Below are 20,113 nucleotides of genomic sequence, written 5' to 3'. Positions count from 1 at the left end.
TATATTCAATGGATGTACTGACGAATTCGTATAACAAACAAGTTCCACATACTATGCAAAGGTACATTGAGAGCTAAGGTTGTGGTAGGCGAGTAAGATTGATCCTTTGTGTTGTTAACATCTTATAATCGAAAAAAATTATCAGCCGCCTTTTACTGTTTAGCCGTACGTAAAATTAAGTTTGATATCGAATATGAGTACATAATTCGTACATCCATATTGTCTATAATATTCATATTTGCTAAGGTTTAACTTATCAAGCTTAAGGTTTTTCTGAGAAGTTTGCGGAAGTATGCGTAAAGGTGGGAAGGAATTTTGACTCACAAGAACTATTCTAAGAACTAAGAGTAATTGAATTTCGAAAAAAAAAATTTTTAATTATCTGAACGTGGTATTTCGTCTGTATTCATACATAACATTTGAACTTAGCCCCTGCCATAACACAAGTATAATTGGCATTGCAGAGGTAATGGTGTTAGTTTTCGCTCTAAAAAAAAAAAAAACAAGATTTTAATTTTACGCTCCATTGCTTTTATCTCCCTTCTGAGATTAGCCAAGCAAAATATGTTTTCTTACAAACGAAGTATCCTAATACACGTTCGCATTAAAAAAGTAAATTTGAATATTATCGAGTTAATAGTTCTATAAGTTTCAAAAACGATCTATAGCTCGTATGTACTCCTAAATCTGCGTTGAATATTTTAGGCGGTGATAGAGCTCGATGAACGAAACATCTTTTTAGTTTTTTATCATTTACTGCCTCAAAGATTCGTGTTAAATTGAGCTGGTAGACGTGATTTAGGGAGATAAGGAACTGTGTGAAAACATCGCTCCGACTTAGAGAACGGAAACGTGTTCCTCTAAAGATAATCTGCTCTTTTATTGATTATCTACTTTAATGGTAAAACAAAGTGCGTTACAATTTTCTATCATGAAACCCTGTTTTATTTCGGTATCTTATTTTTTTGCCCTTTGGGTGACGCTAACTGAAGTAACGAGTGGGTGTATAAAGGTTTTCTTTCGTAATGAAAATCTTTTAAGTAGCTTAAAACTTTTAAGTAGCTTAAAAACTAAAAGTTCGAGATATGGGTATTTTACGAAAAAAATGCGCTTTCTATTACATGCATTTACTCTTTTTCATCGAAGCAGTAGTTTTCCATATATTGACATGTTTACTTTAATTATGTCCATCATATTACCTTTACACAAATATAAACATTTGTTGGAGAATAGGGCCTTAGCGTTGCGTGGTAAAAAATTTTTTGTCTAACTTCATCACTCAAACAAATTTTAAATACATTGCATATATGTCAATAGACACATACGTTCGACGTTACACAGCGGTTTCAGGGAGTAATGCGACAGCCAAATCACAAAGAACATTATGAAAGCAACAGGCAACCTTTACGGATTTGAAATAATTTAAAGCAGACAAGGTAGCCAGTGGCTCAACAGTAAACATTTGGAAATCTGCGCTTTCCTCTTACAAAGAAAAAGTTTCATTGCATTAACAATAAGACATTTGTGTCACAGTCGTTAACTGATTAGGAAAGGAAATAAATCTATGCAGATAATCTTATCCCCTAAAATGATTTTGTTCATTCATATGTCACAAAAATCCATATATACACATTATATTCTATTTCAGCAAAATTATATCACTTTTTTTTAAACTGTTTTTATCAGCAGCTCAGACTTTGTGTACACCTAGTACTTCCGCTGTGTAATTATTATTGGGTATTCGAGTTAGTAGACGGACAAGTTTTGACGATCTACTTTTAGGTTACAAGCTATCACTTTAAACTTCGAATAAATCGTTGCCTTAGAATTTTACCCAAATCCAGGCTTCGTACCAGCATCTCGCAGGTGAAAGATCTTAAGAAGCCATTTTTTTGATAGAGATAAAGCGTATCAGCGTCAGCAACCCTGCTAAGGACTCATCGCTTTTTCGTTGGCTTGGTGGATTCCGTTGAGCTGTATTATATACTCTTCAATCAAATGCGGTAAGCAGCAATCGGCGGAAGGCCCCTGCATTTGTTTTAGTTACTAAATATGGAAAAGGTGATCCATCCTTCTAACTTAAATGCTAATCAAATACAGGTAAAATATAAGTTTTAGTGAAAACATTTTTATGTTTATTTAGGCCACTGGTCTCTTAGTATTCAGCTATTCCTTCTTCAGGTTGAAACGCTTACATATAGGTTATCAAGTGTAATGGTCAGTTTTATTCCAATCAGAAGTACATTGGTATGATAACTTGATACGAGCATCGGTAACAAATGACGGGAATCTTGAACAATTAATTGTAATGTGTATAGTTAATGATGTTATAATTCCTTTTAAATCAACGCGGTGTCTACAAATATAGAATTTGCAAATGAATCATATAATAGTCATGTCAATAATCAGTAGATACCTCGAGTTTTAAGCGTTACTTAAAGGCTGGTTCTCAAAAACTTCCACGTCTTCGAGCGCCGACCGCTACGTCTCCCTACATTAGACATGGCTCTCAGATATAACTATCACTGAGAGATAATTATAATTATGCATTGTAAATGATATAAAGACAGCTGATACATATGTAAACTTCATGTTAATAGTCATATGGATCTATGTTTCGGGTAACACTGGCGAGTGTCGATGCTCGAGAGCTTCCCGAAGCTTCCTTTAAATAGTTAGATAATAATATTAATACCTTGATAATAAGATGACCTTGTATATTTCATTATATTGGCCATAGTCTGCTAGCGTTAAACCGCCCTTAATTTTCGACTACGTTTGCTTTGAACCATCCATAATAATAAACTATACGGTTCTTCATCTTCATTGAGCACGGTCATACGACCGTGTTAAAAAGCAGGGTACGAGAGCGTGTTGATAGGATAATAATAGTCCTGTAAGAAAAAAGCTTAGAGATGGCCAACACTGTTTTGCGAAGACCTAAACAGCCTGAGACCTACTTTGTCGGAATTAGGTTGCTTACTTCCACTCGACAGATTGCAATGGATAATCAAACAGAGCAAAGCGATTAAAAAATCATTCAGTTTTTTGGATAATATATACTATATTTTTTAGTTGTCTTCAATTAGGTTATATTATTTTTTATTCTTCAGCGATTTTATTTAATCGGCTAAGTGTGGAAACCTAGACAGGATTCTATATATATTTTTGTTCTTGGATATTTTTACTATGAAATGTGAATGAGAGAGATTGATAGGAGGAAAAGCGGTTGCCGATTAAGCAATGCAAGTAGTCTTTAGACTACGTATCAACTATATATAAATCATTAGTGATTAAACGTGCCACGGTCTTCATCGGGGTATTTGTGACGAAAAGTTTTACCAGCGTGCGTAAAATCGAAGAGTTGTCAGCAGTTTCTGACTTATGATAGACATGATCCTGAAGGCTAGTGTTGGAATTTATCTAGCAATAGGCACGCCTGCTGAAATAGATGAAGAAAATATTCGCTGCAGTCCTAAGTAAGGTTCTCTGCAGTTCTTTTCAACACGGGCAAAGTCATCTAGTAAACCTCATGAAATATTACAATTTGATGAAAAGAAATAACAAGAGGCTAAGGCAATCCTACATTAATTTGATTGTCCGACATCGGGTCTATTAGTGATCTTCATGCCTGCATATAGAATGGACATTTCAATATTGATTTAGCTTGCTCCAATTCGATCTCGGCCTTTGAGGAAACGTTCTGCGACTAAGTTTCGGGCTTTAATTTGACAAGAAATTACTTCTCGCTGTAGGTTGCGTATTATGTATACAAACAAATGTCTTTCAATAAAGTAATCCCACTCTGTTTACGCTGCTCGTACTTTTCGGCCGCGGTAAACTGCTCGAGGGGCGATTATAGTAACCTCCATAAGCCTGAGACAGTGATGACATTGAAGTCATTGAGGGTGAACGTCGGCTTCTTCTGAAATTAAATAAATCAACATGCTGCTTGTATACATATTCCGCTGCTTTAAAAGTTCACGTATAGGGTAAATATGCATTGAGCTGTCGCACAAAGTCAGAACCTCTATAGAGTACAACTTTTTGAAGACTGCTGGTTTAGCGAGTCGGCCTTAACTATTTTTCCACATTATGAAAAAGAATGAGAATTTAGGTAAAACAATTAAATAATTTTAGGTTGTACATAACTAAAAGAATTACCTGTTTTGAATTGTTAAATAGAAATGCAAGGCGACGGTGGCGCCAAAAAATATGCTAATATGAAATCTTGTATTTTCGTCCTCTCTTCTATCCTGTTCACTGCGCCTTATTTATTGACGTATACGTTTGCCTTTTGGCTGTTTAGGGACGAAACTGCATTGTGGTTGCAATGTTATTATAGCAATTTGAATGAAGTATAAGGCATTTGCATTCGATAAAGCGCGCTAGTTCTTAGGTTTTACTCAATAACAGGAAGTTCATCATCAAATTATACACTTTTTAAAGAGACCACAATTTATTCAGCAACACCTCACCCTGAGAGGCTGGCAGAAGTATATCGGGACGAAGTGTGTGCCTCGGGAAGTCGGGGGTACGATGACGCAAACGTGAAAAAATCCGTCGAAAGCCTAACAAGAAAAAGCATTGCCAAATCAATACTAATTTTTTTTACGTAAACCTTCGGTTTGATTAGATACATGGCGGATAGTGCAGACAGAAAGATGGTTTTATAACCACCCCTTATGAGCATTTTTAGAGTAATCACAGATGTTAATATGATATGTAGAAAATTATTGACATTTTGTAGCAAACTTTTTATGCTTCTGTGAAACGCTGTGAGCAATTATATAATATTTTTCTAATCCCGAAGTCCACGTATTCCAGCAATATGTGAAAGCCTTATTTATTAATCTTATTATAACACCTTTTCTGTTCGTCGTCCTGAGTCGGAAAATGAACTCGCATAATTCGATTTAGCTGAGCCTGCAAAATCTAATCATATCCAAACAAAAAAAATTATAGTTGGCCTGAACTATCATTTTTAATTAAGTAAAATATCGACACCCAGTAAAATACGTATAGTAAAAATAGTGTAGCCGCAAGGAGACAATTCGCCTGTTATATAGACAAACCTGATTTATTCTAACGAAACGACGTTATTATAGATTTAGATATACCTCCTAAGGTATTCTAATACATATATGCTGTAGCATTTGGGGCGTTGATCCTTTTGATTGAATCTTAACATGCGATTTTAGCTCTTTTGTATATTAGGTCTGCTTTTACTCGTTAAAGATGGCAACCTTTAAAACATGTATCATCAGTCACTGGATGACACCTCTACTAATGTAACTTCGCTCTGCTCATTAACTGAAACTGTGCCTAAATGCAGTTAGTGTTAATCAAATCATATTTTTTCTTTGCAACGTGCCTATGTCACCATTGACGTTCTTTAGAGTTTGGGACGTTATGAGAGTTAGGCTCAAGTCCTTAGCGGAACGTTTTGTTAAGAGGACGGCGTTGAACGTGTTACGTTTTTCAGGATTTAGGCTGTTTCTTTAATAATACCTGTACCTTGCAAGCGGTTGTGAACTGGAGATGAAGTGCACTGGCATGAGGTTCGATCACAAGGTAAAATAATTCACAGTGCTCTAGTAGTCTACGATTACCTAAAGGAAAATGATATATGATGGATGCAACGTGGAAACCATTGCCATTACTACGAGCATTCCGGTGTCCCTGTTTTCAAGAGATCAAGCACTGCTATATATATCATTCTGTCTAGCTGATAAGATGTATAGGTTTATGGATATCCGAAAAACTCAACAGCGAGTGCTCGAACAATTCATTATTGTCCAGGTGCTATGTCCTTAAATAGAAACAAGCTGCTCTACATAAATAGGCATGGTTAAAATATGCATGGGCTGAATATGTATGTGTTGTACCAAGATATTTCAGGAACATCTACGATATATACTATTAGCAAAGGATTCTTGTATGGCTATATTTTTATATACTTCAAAACTATATTCAATGTCCAATAGCGGTATCTTAGCGATGCGTATAATTCTCACACTTGCTTGGGACCCGTGGACTGTTTACTTTTATTGCAAAGATGTTCCAAGGGCGCCATCGCCATAGTTTACCAAACAAAAATTGCACGACGGATGGCTTCGTCGCAATAAGTTAGTTAATTAAAAAACTTTATTCAGATCTCTTGGCATGAAGTGCTTCTGGTTTTGCTTCATCAACTACTTTTAAAAAGGCAGTTAGTGCATTGAGCTTTGAGTTGGTGTAGTACTTTACTAAGTATCTTGACAGGTATTTGTTTCCTGTCCCAGTGCTGATCCTTTTTAAATAATACCAGTAAGCGTATCAGAATTCATTGAATAGAGGGCTACTTGTAGTGAAACGTTTATATGAGGAAAATTACTTTGAAAACTACGGCTAGCAGTAGGATCAAAAACACTGTTATAAACAGGGTACATTTCGAGTGAATCATTTCTACTACGCTGCAGTAACACATACAAAAGTTACTAATATGGATATAAAGCCTTGCTATTTAGACTTATATATAAATAATAACTTTTAAATTTGATTAGGTGCTCACCGGAGTGATTCGGATCGAGGCACATAGTTACAATAACATTCAATAGTACCGCGTGACAAACAACGAGTACAGGAGGTTACATGAAAATGAACATTGCGGACTCGGCTCACTGAAGAAACGACGGGACGAATCATCGAGCGGCGAACCTAAGATTAATCGTCAGTCATAAATTACGTAACATAGACATGTCTACCATTGTCAATTCATTTTAAACTGTGGCCATTAAGTTTATTTGATCAACTTTTTACTCTAAACGCTCTATCCTTTCTACTCATATACGTAATCTGCAGACGATTTAACTACAAATGCTAAACTTACTGATCGGCTTCTCCATAGTTGGGCCTCTGGTCTAGGGGGCGAAATACTTCTTTCGCGAACTGGAGGTATCTCATTGTTATTTGAAGCTGTTGATGAGATTCTGCAAAGTCAATTGAGCGAATACCGTTTTTGTTGAGATTTTTGTAGCCTGGATGGCTATGTGACTGGCTGAATAATGCAGTCTTTGGAACTTTTCCGGAAAGTTATGCGAGTTGCGACCGCGTCTAAACGATCTGCGTACATCTGGTTACCATCATGGTTTAATTTGGAGTAATTAGTTTGAAATGGAAACCTGACGAAAGACTCAATTACCTGTTATATGTTTTTGTTTTTGCCGCATCGGTCGAAGCAGTAGGCTTTACAATATTTTCTAGTTGAAATCACTTGTAAAGTCGGAGAGAGAGATATCACTATTGCACAAGATGTCGACCATTTACAATAAAGAGTACTCCGTTGGAGAAGTTCTTTGCGCTGTGGTTTCTTAAAAAAGTTATTATAAGTTTTGAAGCACACTGTATAGGAGTCCGTTAGATGAAAGGACTCTGATACAAAGTGCGGTAAGGATAACGTATTCCTTAATCAACACTGCTTCGTTAGCCTAGCCATACTCTAGTTCACTATCAGGATATTTCAATAGAAATCCTAGTTTTATTTAGCTCCTCAAGAAATCTGTCCATTTTTTACTTTTCGTTTGTACGAAGCCTTCGATAAACCTGACTCGTTTATACTAGTTGGCTGCAGCGAGCGCGTAAGGGGCTTGTGGTAGCAACTGAATAGTATTAACCCTATTTCTTGATGTTCTATCCGGCTACGCGAAAAGAAAAGGCAAAAGTGGGAAAATCTTGTTTAACAGGATTCAATAATTCCCTATCAGATCAAGGGTTTGGGCAAATCAGGGCCATATGAAAATACTTGGAACGTAATGAAAGTACACAGGTTAGCATTAAACAAAGCTTGCTTAGTTTGACTGCTTAGCTACTTAGCATAATTTAAATCCGCGTTAAATAATTTCTCATAACGAAAAATGAAGCGGCTTTAATTTTACAGACCTATTGACTTATTTTGGCATCTTTATCAGCTACAGCTTAGTGTTGCATGAAGCGTTTTTCTCGTTACCTAGAATAACGAAAATCTATAATTGATATATAAATGTACATGTACATGTACATGTCTTTGAGGCTTGAAATATAGCGTCGTTTGCTTCCTACCTGCTGTAAAGCTTTGGTAAGGAAAGGCTAAGAGAGGACTGCGTGATGAGTCGCACGGGTGTTTCTAGGAGTCTGGGCATTGTCAGATGCCCTGAACTCCCGATACGGCTTCCGCTAAAAAGAGATCTGCGACCTGAAATCAAGCAGGTATCATTTTCACCCTGTTCGCGTCTTGTCTGATGCATTGACCTGAAAAAGAGGTTTTTTATTTATAATCATAACTGGTGTAATAGTTACGCTTAATTAGCGTGAATATCGTTGTACCAATTATCTTTGAAATACTTAAATTACTCCCCGCCTTGTCACGGGCAACGTGTGGCCGTCAGCGTAGCAAGACCGCACATATGTTTGGTTCTTGCGCAAAGGATGAGCATACAACGCTTAAATTTTTAGCTCCAACCTTTTTATTGATATAAAAGTTATTTTACACGTATCACCTCTAAAATAAACATTTTTTTTTACGTTATCCATAAAAGAAAAGCACGGTTAAACGCTATCAAGCCTTACCTGGACCTTCTAAGCAGACCTTTCACGGGAGAGGTACTTCGTGAAGTCCTGCTTCTGCAGCTGAGAGTACGCGTTGCTCCCGATGAGGTAGCCATTGTAACTATCTACTAAAAAGGAATTGCAAACAGAGAAATTGAAGTCTAATAATAATAAAATGTCCTTTGGTCAATTTTTTATCCCTAATTACTCGTTTTAAATTCATCACACCGGTTGTGACACCTAATTATAAATATTAGATTTTTTCTTTTTTTAATAGTAGTAGGTTTTTTGTACTTTATCACTTGTGGTTTCATTACTTACATAGCCACAATCAGATAGACAGTAATAAAGCGTTCACTCTAGCTGGGAAGGTTAGAGATCTTCGATTAGGTTAGAGAGAAACGTTCATTTACCGTAAACAGGCCGTATGCTAGAGAAGTTCTCTTGTTTTTTTTTTTGGTTATTTAGTTTTACGAAGTGGTGGCATTTGTGTGATAAAGTATGCTCTTGCTAATTAAGGAAACGGCGTGGTCTTGGTGCTTACACCCCTATTTTTAAGTGCGCTTTCATAACGTCCACCGCGAATATCTCATCATAGCCGAATCAAAATTCAGTGATGACAAATGATTGCTATATTATAGTCTTACCATGCCACTTCATAGGTCTTGAAAACTCCATTCAGCGAAACCCGTGTGAAGTAATGCTTAATGGCTTTACTACTAGACGTGAAAAAAACTATGAAAAATTAATGAACATTCGAATTATACATTTGTGAATTATTTACACGTCAGCGATTTGAGCGTGACGCGTTTGTAAGTTGCAAAACTGCACAGAATTAAGTTACTTCCATACTGAAAGAATTTTTAAATGAAGGATCAATCGTCACTGGAAGGAAATGACGTTGAACATGTGTGTATACCACACAGTGGCAGCTGAAAAACGGAACTACATAAGGAACCTCCAGCTAAAAAAAGGAAAAATGAGAAATAAAAAAAAGCTCTGGTGTCGCACCGGCTGTGAGCGCAGTTTGATACAAACAAGTCGCACTCTCCATTATAGCTCACTGCTTTGAACGGAAGTTTTTTGACGCGAACGGTCTTCTTGACGAGTCCTGGTATATGTCAGCATTATTATTATTTTAAATAAGAATATAATTAATATTAAATAAAGAAGAATAAATAAAAAAAAAGTCTGTGGCAGCAGTATTATCTTGTAAAGAGCAGTTCAGTGAGAGTAAGCTATCTATCTACTTGCTTTAGGCCTTGATGAGGCTACTGCAGACGGAACGGTTTGAAAGTACATAAAGTTGTTGTGTGACAACCTGCTGATGTTCCTACTGATACCGCGGCACTGATGGTCCTGAGACCGCGTCATGCATTGTATACAGTTTTATTTTTCAATGTTAGATGCTTCTATCCTGAACGATATCAGTCGAATTATATGTACTCTACTCTACTGAAATAAAACTGAGTTTCTAATTGTATATACTGCTCAGTGTAACTATATAATTTATTATAATTATTATAAGGTAAAATGAGTATTATTAGAATTTGCAGATTGATGCAAATTCTTAACAGGCATTATCTTTCGTGCTAAACAACCTTCAATAGACTTACTTTATACTATGTTAATTTTTTAACGCACCATTAAGCAGAACTCAACATAACCAGTACGCATGAGCTACTAAATCCAATATTTTTCTCTTGTGGGGGTTTCTCTTGTGCATCATTCTCAGATGATAAAAGTTGAAACCATTTACAAAAGTAATAAAGCTTAAATATTCTCTGTTGATATATCATACTAATACTACACCGCTGATTCGATGTAAATTTCACATTTTAAGTAAGTTAAACGATTGCCTGCATCGCTGGTTCGTTGTATTATAATATTTGTGAATATAATTTAATTATAAACTAGTGAATTTAAACGTTACACATGTTAGCTGTAGATGTGTTTATCGGGTCTACTTAGCATCTGACGTCCATTGTTTGCACTAACTATAGCCATAGAGTTCTACAGCGACACCTATAACGTGTTGCACTACCTCAGAAGAGTTTCTTTCGGATAAAAAAGAAATCGACTTTTCAAAATAATATCTCAACTAAAAAATCTAAGTTTCTAGTTAACTCGGAAAAGTTGCTTTCCAGAAAAAGAGATAGTTCAACTTGCTCAATTGTATTCAATGGATATGCAACAACTTCTGAACGAAAAAATTAGAGGCACTCGAGCTGAAGGATTAGTAAGACTCAGAGTCAAGCCAGAGGAAAGTCTCCAATCCAATCCAATCCATCGTATGTACAAAAAATCGGTGCATAATACAAGCGTCACTTGCTTGTTAAAAATGGTGTACGTGTCGCCGTTAGACGCCTGGAATGGGCGGTCGTACAGGTGAAGGGACACAAGAGTGAAGTTTTCATTATAGATAATGTTACGTATTGCGTTCGCCCTATGATATATACATAGTAACGTATACAATGTAGGGAGCTCACTGATTGTTTTATACGTTCAATCTCCATCTGTTTATGTTTGAATCGAATCGTCACATTGTCATACCGCTGTTGACAAGCGTACTCACTTTTATAAGATAGAAGTGGCGTTTATAAATCGCCTTAGTTAAGGAATCCTTGGGTTTGTTTTCACTTTGTCGAATGTATATACGTCCAAGTAGGAAGCCACCAATAATGGTGGTGCAGAGTCTTCTTGTGAGAATCGAAAGCCATTTGAGCTTTCACGGTTGACATAGCCGTAGTGCTCAAATTGTCACCAACCCACTGACATATAATGATAATAGGTGGCTAACTATTTATAGCTAATCTTGTTCTTATTCTTAAGGTCACTCGTATAAAATGGCACATAAATGTCGCCCACAATAGAGTGATTTAGAGTCAACGTCCACACACCTAGTATGACACAAACTAAGTGATTGACTATGCAGTGCAACTATTATGGCCGTGCTTGCAGTCTTCTCGTTGAGACGAGGCAGTGCCTTCGCTCAGTAGCTTCAGCATTAACACTGACACTGCAGAGGCAGCGACAGCTGTGGTACTAGTGCTGTACAGAGTGTATGGTACCAATTGGTACAATCGTCTGATATGAGGCAACTCCACAAGCGGCTTCTCTGCGAGCGTACCGCCCTGTTTCCAAGGTGCTTATGATGAAACTCCGGGCGGCTGCTACAGATGCCGAGGCGAGCGACCAACCTCCGCTAGAAATAGGCGATGGTGGTGATGCTGACGACGATGTCTGAACTGACCCATCATTCTGAGGCCTTGGTCAAAAGTAGATGTTGACGGAATGACAAAGAAACGCGACAACTGTTATGTTGTTTGTAGAAGCAGTCTTCTCTCAGCAGCACACACGATTCAACAAAACAGAACAAAACGCCGGACGCAAACATCAGGGAGTAAGCGAAAACATTAGAATAGAAGAACCACTATCTGATCGGGCTTCTTTAAAACCAATGAATTCTGTGTGGCTATATCTTAGCGGATACTGATTAGAGCACCACTTTCCGACACATTTTGTTGGGATATATTAATATTGTTGTTATATGTGCTAGAACTTTCTTTCTCCATCAATAGATTTCAGCGTAGGAATTTTTTTTATACCAGATGGCGCTTCCCAGTTCAGAACAATTGTTATCTGTAAACATAGCAATCGAAAAAATTTTCAATAACGCTAAATCAATTCTGTATCGTGCGAATAGGCAAGCTTGGCAGAGCACATTTGAGTCGAATGCTTAGACCCAAGGAAGAATTATTTTGGTGTCTTGTTTAAAAAAAGAAGCAAAACCTTAGCTGATCTAAATAAGCATAAATCATCTTCATTCATTACGAAGAACGCGTCAACTCAGTATCGAACGACGTTTTTCATCAAAGCGATGCTAATCAAGTAGGCGATGGTGTTTTCACGGATGCTGCTGGTCCGGTTGAAGGAATTCTATGCCTCTTACCCGTGGTACTTATGCAGTCTTCCTGTGCGTACATTAAAATCATGTGGTAACACTGCAATGTCCAGAAATTGTGTCAACTAGTCATTTACGTCGCGCACACTTTGTTCCAAAGCCAGCTCACGTTATTGGTTGCAAAAGATTGGTTTCCAGTTGCCACCGGACGCCATTGCTGCCTCCGGTAAGTAAATCCATCAGAACTTATTCTCGATGCTCTGAATCTCGATGATACTTATGTCTATAATACTATTTGTTGCTGTACGCACATACTATTCTAACCAGTCGCTCACCCCAGTGAATTTTTTTGTATGTTAATATAAAAATATAAGCTGCATTGAATAATGTGACGTTACTTTATAGTAATTATAGTGATCCCTGTCGGTTCTTCAGTATTAGAGAAAAGTATTCTACATTCAGATTACTCGCTATTAGAGACATTTCCGGTTAAAGAATATAGGCCGGATATTCCCATTAACCGTAAAAAAAATGTCATATGTTTTTTTTTTTTTATATATACCGTCGACATTTCTGTTTTTGGATCACGTTAGGATTACCTATGACACTAGAGCCGCTTTCAAATCCCTATGTTTATTCGATAATTGTCTAGCTCACACACCACGCCGAAATGTTGTTTTCATAATGTAAGCCATATATTTTTATGCTATATTATTATTATACAGATGTTTTCATGTGGGTGAATGAATCCAATGTTGTTCTTAACTGGCCCAGTCGCTGCGGCGGATTGGGCAAACTTCGGGCACTCTCATAAAAGTTGTTTATATCTCTTAGATTACTATGAAGTGCTTAGACCAAAGCCTTCTAAACTGGATAGAATACGATATGAGAGTAATCAAGGATGGAGTTACTCTAACTCCTTTAAATGTAGATTCTTGTAACGCGAGTTACAAGAATCTACATTTAAAACAAGAACAATTATTCATAGGTGTCACTATAGACGAGATTTCGACCGGTGTGGTAAATTAAAAATTGAGGGAAAAGTGAAATTAGTGGAAGTGATTCTAAATACGTTACTTTCTTGTAAATGTGCAACTTGTACTTAACTTTATTTCAACGAGGCTGACTGCAAAAACGCTAATGTAAACTAAGTAGTTCTCTATCACACAGGACGCCTACGCCTTGGCTCTTAAAATATGGGATAAACCATGGGCTTTCTTTCGCATCACCTCAGGGCTTTTATTTTTTTTTACCGGCATCCGTCACAGTGGCCTGTTATCACGGGCCTGAATACCTTTGAGACCGCTGCTTACCGTAGCCACGGACTTAACTTGCGCTAGGTTTATCGGCTCAAAAAAGGCCCCAGATGAAAAATGAAAAGGCTAAACCAGGATTTAAGCAAGTAATTGAAATAAGCAGTGGTCGAGGAGGTGAAAGCACAATTAGACAATGCAATTAAAGAACTTTCTTACAAGGGCGTGTAGATAGGTCGACTAGAGAAAATCTCGGCACGAAAGAATAAGACTCCTGCCAAAATACTGGCAGAACGAGGAAATAGCGCAAGCACGAAATACATTAGATTTCATGTTAAGGAAGGTCACAAAAGCAAGAGCCGAGATAGAAGGCTGATGAACCGACGCAAAAATATAAAATATAGCAAAATCAGAAAGAACATAAAAGAACAAGGACGCTTATGAAGAAATTTATCAAGCAGAGCGAAAAAAAAAACGATTTGAGGGAGCTAGTAAAGGCGATAGAAACCGACATGTAATAGACTTCCGTAGAGCATTGTCATAAACAGGCCAAAGAACCGCTGCCCCAGGCTATCGCCTGACGCCACATGAAGGCGGTCGAAGCCTTGTTTCTGACGAAAGCGGCCAGAAAAGACGGTTGCATACTAATCAGTAACGAAGAAATCGCCGAATCAACGATAGAGAAGGCGGAGGAAGCAAAGCAAAAACTAGCACTAGAAGAGACGCCAGAACTTAACGGAGTCCTTCCAGTGTGCTTAAACCCCTTATTAAGAGGTAGCCAAAAATTGTTAGAGGATTAAGAAACGGACTTACGACTGAAGGAAGATCTCTTGATTCTGATTTTTAAGCTAAATTGTTCATCTTACACTCTGATATACCGACTTAATAAGGTAGGTAACGTTATGAAGAATGTTGTAGTAGAAACAATACAGAAAGAGATTCGTCAAAAGCAAACGCTCTCAAACTCTTAGTATGGTTTTAGACGTGGAGGCTCTGCAGGCGGAACTATATAAAAAACGCTTAATACGGCACATAGGCAAACACGCAAGACTCGGAACGCGAGGTCTTTGTCCTTCTTATACTGATGGACGTTAAGAACGTTTTCAACAAAATGTATTGGATACTGACCGTAAAGGCTTTGGAGCGTAAATGTGTTTCACGTCAAATACTACCATCCAATCTTAAAGACAGGCCACTATGGGTTGGAAAGCAACAAAAACGGGTTACTGTTAGGCTTTCACACGACTTGATCCACGGGCCACGGATCTAGGCTATGGTGGAGGATTACAGTTGGCCGTTCTAGTAGAGAAGCCGAGACGGTGGCAAACGAGGCCCTTACCCAGGTGTAGTAATGGATAGCAGAGTGTCGCCTGTACTTCGCGTGGTAGAAAGGCGACGCAGTCTTTTTAACTAGCAGGAAAAAAATAGGTAAAAAAACTTTTTTCGAAAAAGTCCACATCTCCATGTGAAAAAAAGGCACGATATCTGAGAGTCATTATGGGCACAAAACTTACACGTATTGTACATGTGGAAACAAAGGTGCACCGGACAGACTGTCAACTCGTAACTCTACCAGAAGTCTGAGGGGCTAAGGAACACGCCAGAAGACTGTTGCCGACAGTAATAGTAGAGTATGCAACGCCATATGCCTGTCCTGTATGGGCGGACAGAGCCTTGACTCCGTAGGAGAAGAGATATACTCCGCTATCTGCGTAGAGAACAGTCATCATCCGAATGGCTAGAGCTTGCAGAACGATTTCGACCAAAGCGGCACTGGTAATTGCAAGAAAAATGCCATGGTATATTCTAGCAAAGGCACGAGCGCAAAGAGCGAGTGATGAAAAATGGGATCTCATGTCTGCAAAGACATCCACTTTAAACAAATATAGCAGTGGCTGCATCAGCCAAATTCCTAACTACAGAGGGCACTTACAGGTCGAATGGACTAAATCATCGATCCTAACATAGATCATATAATAGATCCTTCAGTAGGTGTCGTATGACGTCAAACACGTTCTTTGTAGACATTTACAATTATACCCAACATATATGGTATGCTTGTTAATACCTGTGTACTATGCAACTTAAGAAATACGGACAAATGTGACCATCGAGAAGTGCCGAGCACTGAAAGGAGCCCGAAAAGATGCTGCACCCGTGAAATTATTCCAACTCGACACGAGATACATGCCTATACAAATAATTAAGTCTAAGAAAAACCAAGATAGAGGAGGTGGTCCTCATAGAAAGTATCATGCATCTAAAGAGAGGTTTTAAGGGGCAAAAAAGGACCAACGAAACAAGTTGGGCAGCGGAATCTGCCGCTACTTTGGTTAAACCGAACCGAACGAAATACTGAACGAAAATCTATACTCTATAATCAGTTCTGTAATAATATTTGAACAACAATGTCTTCAACAAAGAGCTATGCACTAAAGTATTGCTAACACGGTTTTCGAAAGGTTTAAAGATACCTTTCATTAGGTTAGGATTAATTTTTATTTAGTTAAGGTAAACTCCTGCATCCCTAACAAAAAGGCTATAGACCATTATTGCTTAGTACATTCGTCTAACCATATTTATCCTCTTACAGGAGAACGCGAGAGTATCAAACTCGACGGACTCCGTTTTAAATAATTCATATTTTGCAGTTCGTATGAATACTTAGAAACTTATCCCTGCTAACTGATTGATGATAGAGGTTTGACAGATTTTTTCCTCTTGATATAACGGACTGTTTTGTTTCATGTGCAAAGGGATTATATGTGTGAAATCAAAACATTAACCGGAAAGGAACGAAGCTGTGAAAGACAGCTGCATCGTTCAGGAGCATGTCTATTGTGATAAGCTATAACGTAGCTTCTCTTTATTGACTTAAGATATGTATATTACGCATAAACAGCTCGAACTTTAGAGGTTCGCTAAGTTAGAAAAGTGCTTTCTTTGTTTCAGCAGACTAAAATGTCGCTCGGCCGGTCCTTTAAATGCCGTAAAAGGCGCCGTGGAATCGTAAGACGTGTTCGCATTAGAAGGACGCGTGTGGCATTTAGGATATTACCTTCGTGCGTACGGGTCATCTTTGCGAAGACCTTTAGCGCTGAAATTGATACAGAAAACTATAACTAATTGTGTTAAAACATTCATGCTAGTAAATCTGAGAAAACCATTCGTATAATTTTTAATAATGAGCTAGAAAATACGAATTTACAATTGTTTTTGGTATATTGCAATCCGGTGCTGCGAGTTGCTAATCGATTGTTCTAAGACCTGAAGCTTTCTAGCTTAACAGCCCGCTTATGTAGCAACTGTTCATGATGATCAAATTAATATGCTTTTATATACTGTCCCGCAAATCAATGTAGGCAACGGATCTACCAAACGTCACTGACAAGTATACCATATACTAGGCGGATCGCTCGATTAAGATTATAGATCTACAGTATTTAATTCACTTTTGGCCCAGCCATTTGAAGTCGGTAAGAATTTCGGATAATAAACATAGCTCCGCAGACGATAACTGGCAAACATTCGATTATCGTTAGGCATTTTGAATATGTCGAATTTTATTAAAAATTGAGCCTAGGCGATCCATAGATTGAATGAAACGCATAGGGAAACATGGTTTCTCATTAATCCTCAACATCTTCTCCGATGCCCGTCAACACGTAGTCATAATGACAGGGTTATACACAAAATTGTTACAAACGGTGTAACGAACTATTTGTAGCGATATGAAGCAGCTGAATGAATTGATTACTTCAAAAATACTCCTAAGCTCGAAATTAAGCCAGGTCCCCATCCAAACCAGACTATAATTTACGCTTAGAGGAACTGGAAGACTCTTATAAGGACAAGATGGACAAGAAAGAAAAGAAGAAGATGGTCGACAAGGATCTCTATTCAGCCTCGTTGCACTAGTAAGGCATAAGTAACAGAACAGACCGAGTAGACAAAAGAAAATTAACCTACTTTATGACAATGCTTAGCCACACATGGCAAAACCGATTTTTGAGAGCTTAAGTGAAAGGCTTTTTTTTGTACCTACTATATCCTCTAAGCCGAAAATATCAGCCGAAATCATCTTCTGTGCAAACGGCTTAATGATGTACCGGCCGAACAGGCTTCAGGCGCAAGCTTTAGCTCGTTTCTGCGCGACGGTAAATCCAATCAAAACGATGATAATGAAGTTCAAAAGGAAATTCAGAATAACATTCATCAACACACGAGGTATCTCGCCAGATTACCTCTTGCTTATGTATTTTGATCCGTAAACGGCAGAAGTTTCACGGCCCACGAGAAGTGCAAAAAAGTAGTTTTGGTCGCATGGGAGATCAAATCAAATCACTATTAACTCTTACAATCACTCCTGGTGTGTTCGACCCCAAGATAGCTTCAGTTGCGGCATATGGAATACGTGTCATACACCTTTTTCGGAAGAACTCTGGAATTGATTAGCAAGCCGTAATCGCCCTGTGCACCTCACAACAGAATCGACACTGCTGTCCGAGGTCCTTCATCCTAGCTCTGAGCTTCCAGCAACGGAGGCTTTGAAAGTTAACCTTAGGAGCTGAAGGCAAAAGTTCGCAAAGATCGATGGAGATTTTTTTCGATTCGAAAGAGTAAATGGAAAGGGACGAAATAACTAAATCGACATGTAACACAATTTAACGTGCATTTGTTACACCATAGGCTTTGCAGGGAACTGATCTTTCACGAGCTTTATAATAGGTGTAGGCGTTTCCGGTCCGGGGAAAATTATCATGGATATTATGTCGCTTATTACCTTTCTGTATTATCTTTAAGACATTTAACAAATTACTCAAATTAAATTTTTACAAAACTAGGATAATCCATATGACGCAAAGCGCTTCAGTGGCCTTGAATGGGATTAAGTTTTAGATACTTCCAATTTTGACCGTTTTTCCAATCACAGACAAGTGCATTTAGTAACAAGGTATTTGACAATCTCGAGAAGAAAAAGAAATGAGCATATAGTAACGGTAATAATAGTAATTCACTAATCGGTCGCTAGAAGCAACCTAATATCTAATAATTACTTATTAAGCGACTTCAAAGAGATTTTCTAGGCAGCCCAGGCGTAGGTTCGAAACAGCAGCTTCAAATTTTACAGGCGGAGGCACACTGATGGCAACGACTACAGTAATTGTAATAATAATTAGACACATTTAATCCACAGCAGAAGACTTTATAAGTTATTTCAGAGAGTTAAGCAATCTATTTTTTGTGTAGTTGGTTGGAAAAACGCTAAACGCCAGCAGTATTTTTTTCATTTGATTAACCTAGGCATAATATAAAATCTTAATATGCTTTTTAATTCACAAAGAAAACAAAACACAGTATATGAAATAATTATTTTGTGGAGAATCACTACCTATGAATTGATGCCAGTATTATATATTATTGTTAATAATAAGAGTTTTGTTATCAATTTGTAAAGCATCAACAGCTCTTTTTCTAGTTAGTAGAAAATAACGATAAAAAAAATTATAATATTATACTTTTACTATAAGTAATTACATTAAATATATATTAGGTAAATTGAGAAGTATTTTTCGCTATTTTTGAACTTCGCTACTTACATATTCGCTCTAAGCGTTTGGTTTGAAAGCTTTCTCTGAACTGTTCTAGGCCCGGTGCTTCGTTCAGACCATGTCTCAGATCCTTTTTTCCCAGCTTTTTTCTGTGTAATCAAATCTATGAAACAGAAAAACTAAATATTCAATGTCGTTACTCTCTTTCAGTTTTAATACTCTTCATTTAGGGATAGAGAAAATGAAAATAGGTGATGGTATATGAGACTGAAAACAGACGAGCTGCAACTGGCATTCACTTGGCGCGATTTTCTCAGCTCTTTGAAACTGAAAATCTTAAGATGCAGGAAAACAGGCAGTTACAACAAGCTAATTTCTGCGCAGAGCTACATGTTAACCAGCGCACTCTCTTGAATCTTACCTGCATGTACTAACGAAAATCTTGAAGGTAGGAATGATTTGATGGTAAATTCAATCGAAGCGTCATTGCCAATTACCTGCTGCATATTGGCACCCTTTCAATTGCAGTAATAAATGGTTTTTTACTTCTGTACCGAGGCCAGGAAAAATGTTTTACGACAGTCTCCGAATAAAACAAAAAACTGAACTTTTTACACGGATATCTTAGAGATATCTGCAGAAGCTGCCCTGCAATCAACTTCTTAAACGCAGTTGAACAGTAAATACTGATCGCAGCTAAGACAAGAAAATGGCAAAAAAGTCGTAACAAATCGGTCCCACTGATATTGTTGTATGACGATGCTAAGCCTTGTGTCGTATCGACTACCTAGACAAAACCCTAAACAGGAACTATTTTTGCGTCCCACCCATAATCTCGA

At 37.6% G+C, this 20,113-nt stretch overlaps 1 protein-coding gene and 1 long non-coding RNA gene across 5 annotated transcripts; one reads left to right on the top strand and one right to left on the bottom strand.

Annotated features, from left to right (window-relative positions):
* Positions 1–2,108: 2,108 nt before the first annotated feature.
* On the bottom strand, positions 2,109–11,629 carry LOC111273689 (uncharacterized). Of its 3 annotated transcripts, none has more exons than XM_022855558.2 (7): positions 11,141–11,629; positions 8,587–8,693; positions 8,080–8,268; positions 6,872–6,971; positions 6,554–6,699; positions 4,479–4,571; positions 2,109–3,922 (listed from the first exon to the last, which is right to left on the bottom strand). In XM_022855558.2, exons 2-7 carry the CDS (start codon positions 8,679–8,681, stop codon positions 3,787–3,789), a joined length of 759 nt encoding a protein of 252 aa, XP_022711293.1. In that variant the 5' UTR covers positions 8,682–8,693; positions 11,141–11,629; the 3' UTR covers positions 2,109–3,786. The 3 variants fall into 3 exon arrangements, with proteins under 3 accessions (XP_022711293.1, XP_022711291.1, XP_022711292.1); XM_022855556.2 differs by having other exon boundaries at positions 2,109–3,925; positions 11,141–11,575; XM_022855557.2 differs by having other exon boundaries at positions 2,109–3,925; positions 8,587–8,690; positions 11,141–11,574.
* A 269-nt stretch (positions 11,630–11,898) lies between these two features.
* Positions 11,899–16,925, top strand: LOC111273690 (uncharacterized). Of its 2 annotated transcripts, XR_002687993.2 has the most exons (3): positions 11,899–11,968; positions 12,272–12,695; positions 16,678–16,925. It is a non-coding gene; the product is annotated as an uncharacterized LOC111273690 (long non-coding RNA). The 2 variants fall into 2 exon arrangements; XR_002687992.2 differs by lacking the exon at positions 11,899–11,968 and having other exon boundaries at positions 11,982–12,695.
* Positions 16,926–20,113: the final 3,188 nt, after the last annotated feature.

This window comes from Varroa jacobsoni, unplaced genomic scaffold (genome assembly GCF_002532875.2).
Source record: "Varroa jacobsoni isolate VJ856 unplaced genomic scaffold, vjacob_1.0 scaffold_215, whole genome shotgun sequence".
NCBI lineage: Eukaryota > Metazoa > Arthropoda > Arachnida > Mesostigmata > Varroidae > Varroa > Varroa jacobsoni.
Note: the sequence above shows the minus strand (reverse complement) of the source record. Positions and strands in the feature narration are given on the sequence as shown.

Excerpts from the sequence above, each read along its gene's own strand:
- LOC111273689 (XM_022855556.2), bottom strand. The coding sequence starts at position 8,681 with ATGGCTACCTCATCGGGAGCAACGCGTACTCTCAGCTGCAGAAGCAGG. Across the intron at positions 6,700-6,871 it reads AACTATGGAGAAGCCGATCA|GTTCGCCGCTCGATGATTCG; the intron begins GTAAGTTTAGCA and ends GATTAATCTTAG. Across the intron at positions 3,926-4,478 it reads ACTTCTGCCAGCCTCTCAGG|AAGAAGCCGACGTTCACCCT; the intron begins GTGAGGTGTTGC and ends ATTTAATTTCAG.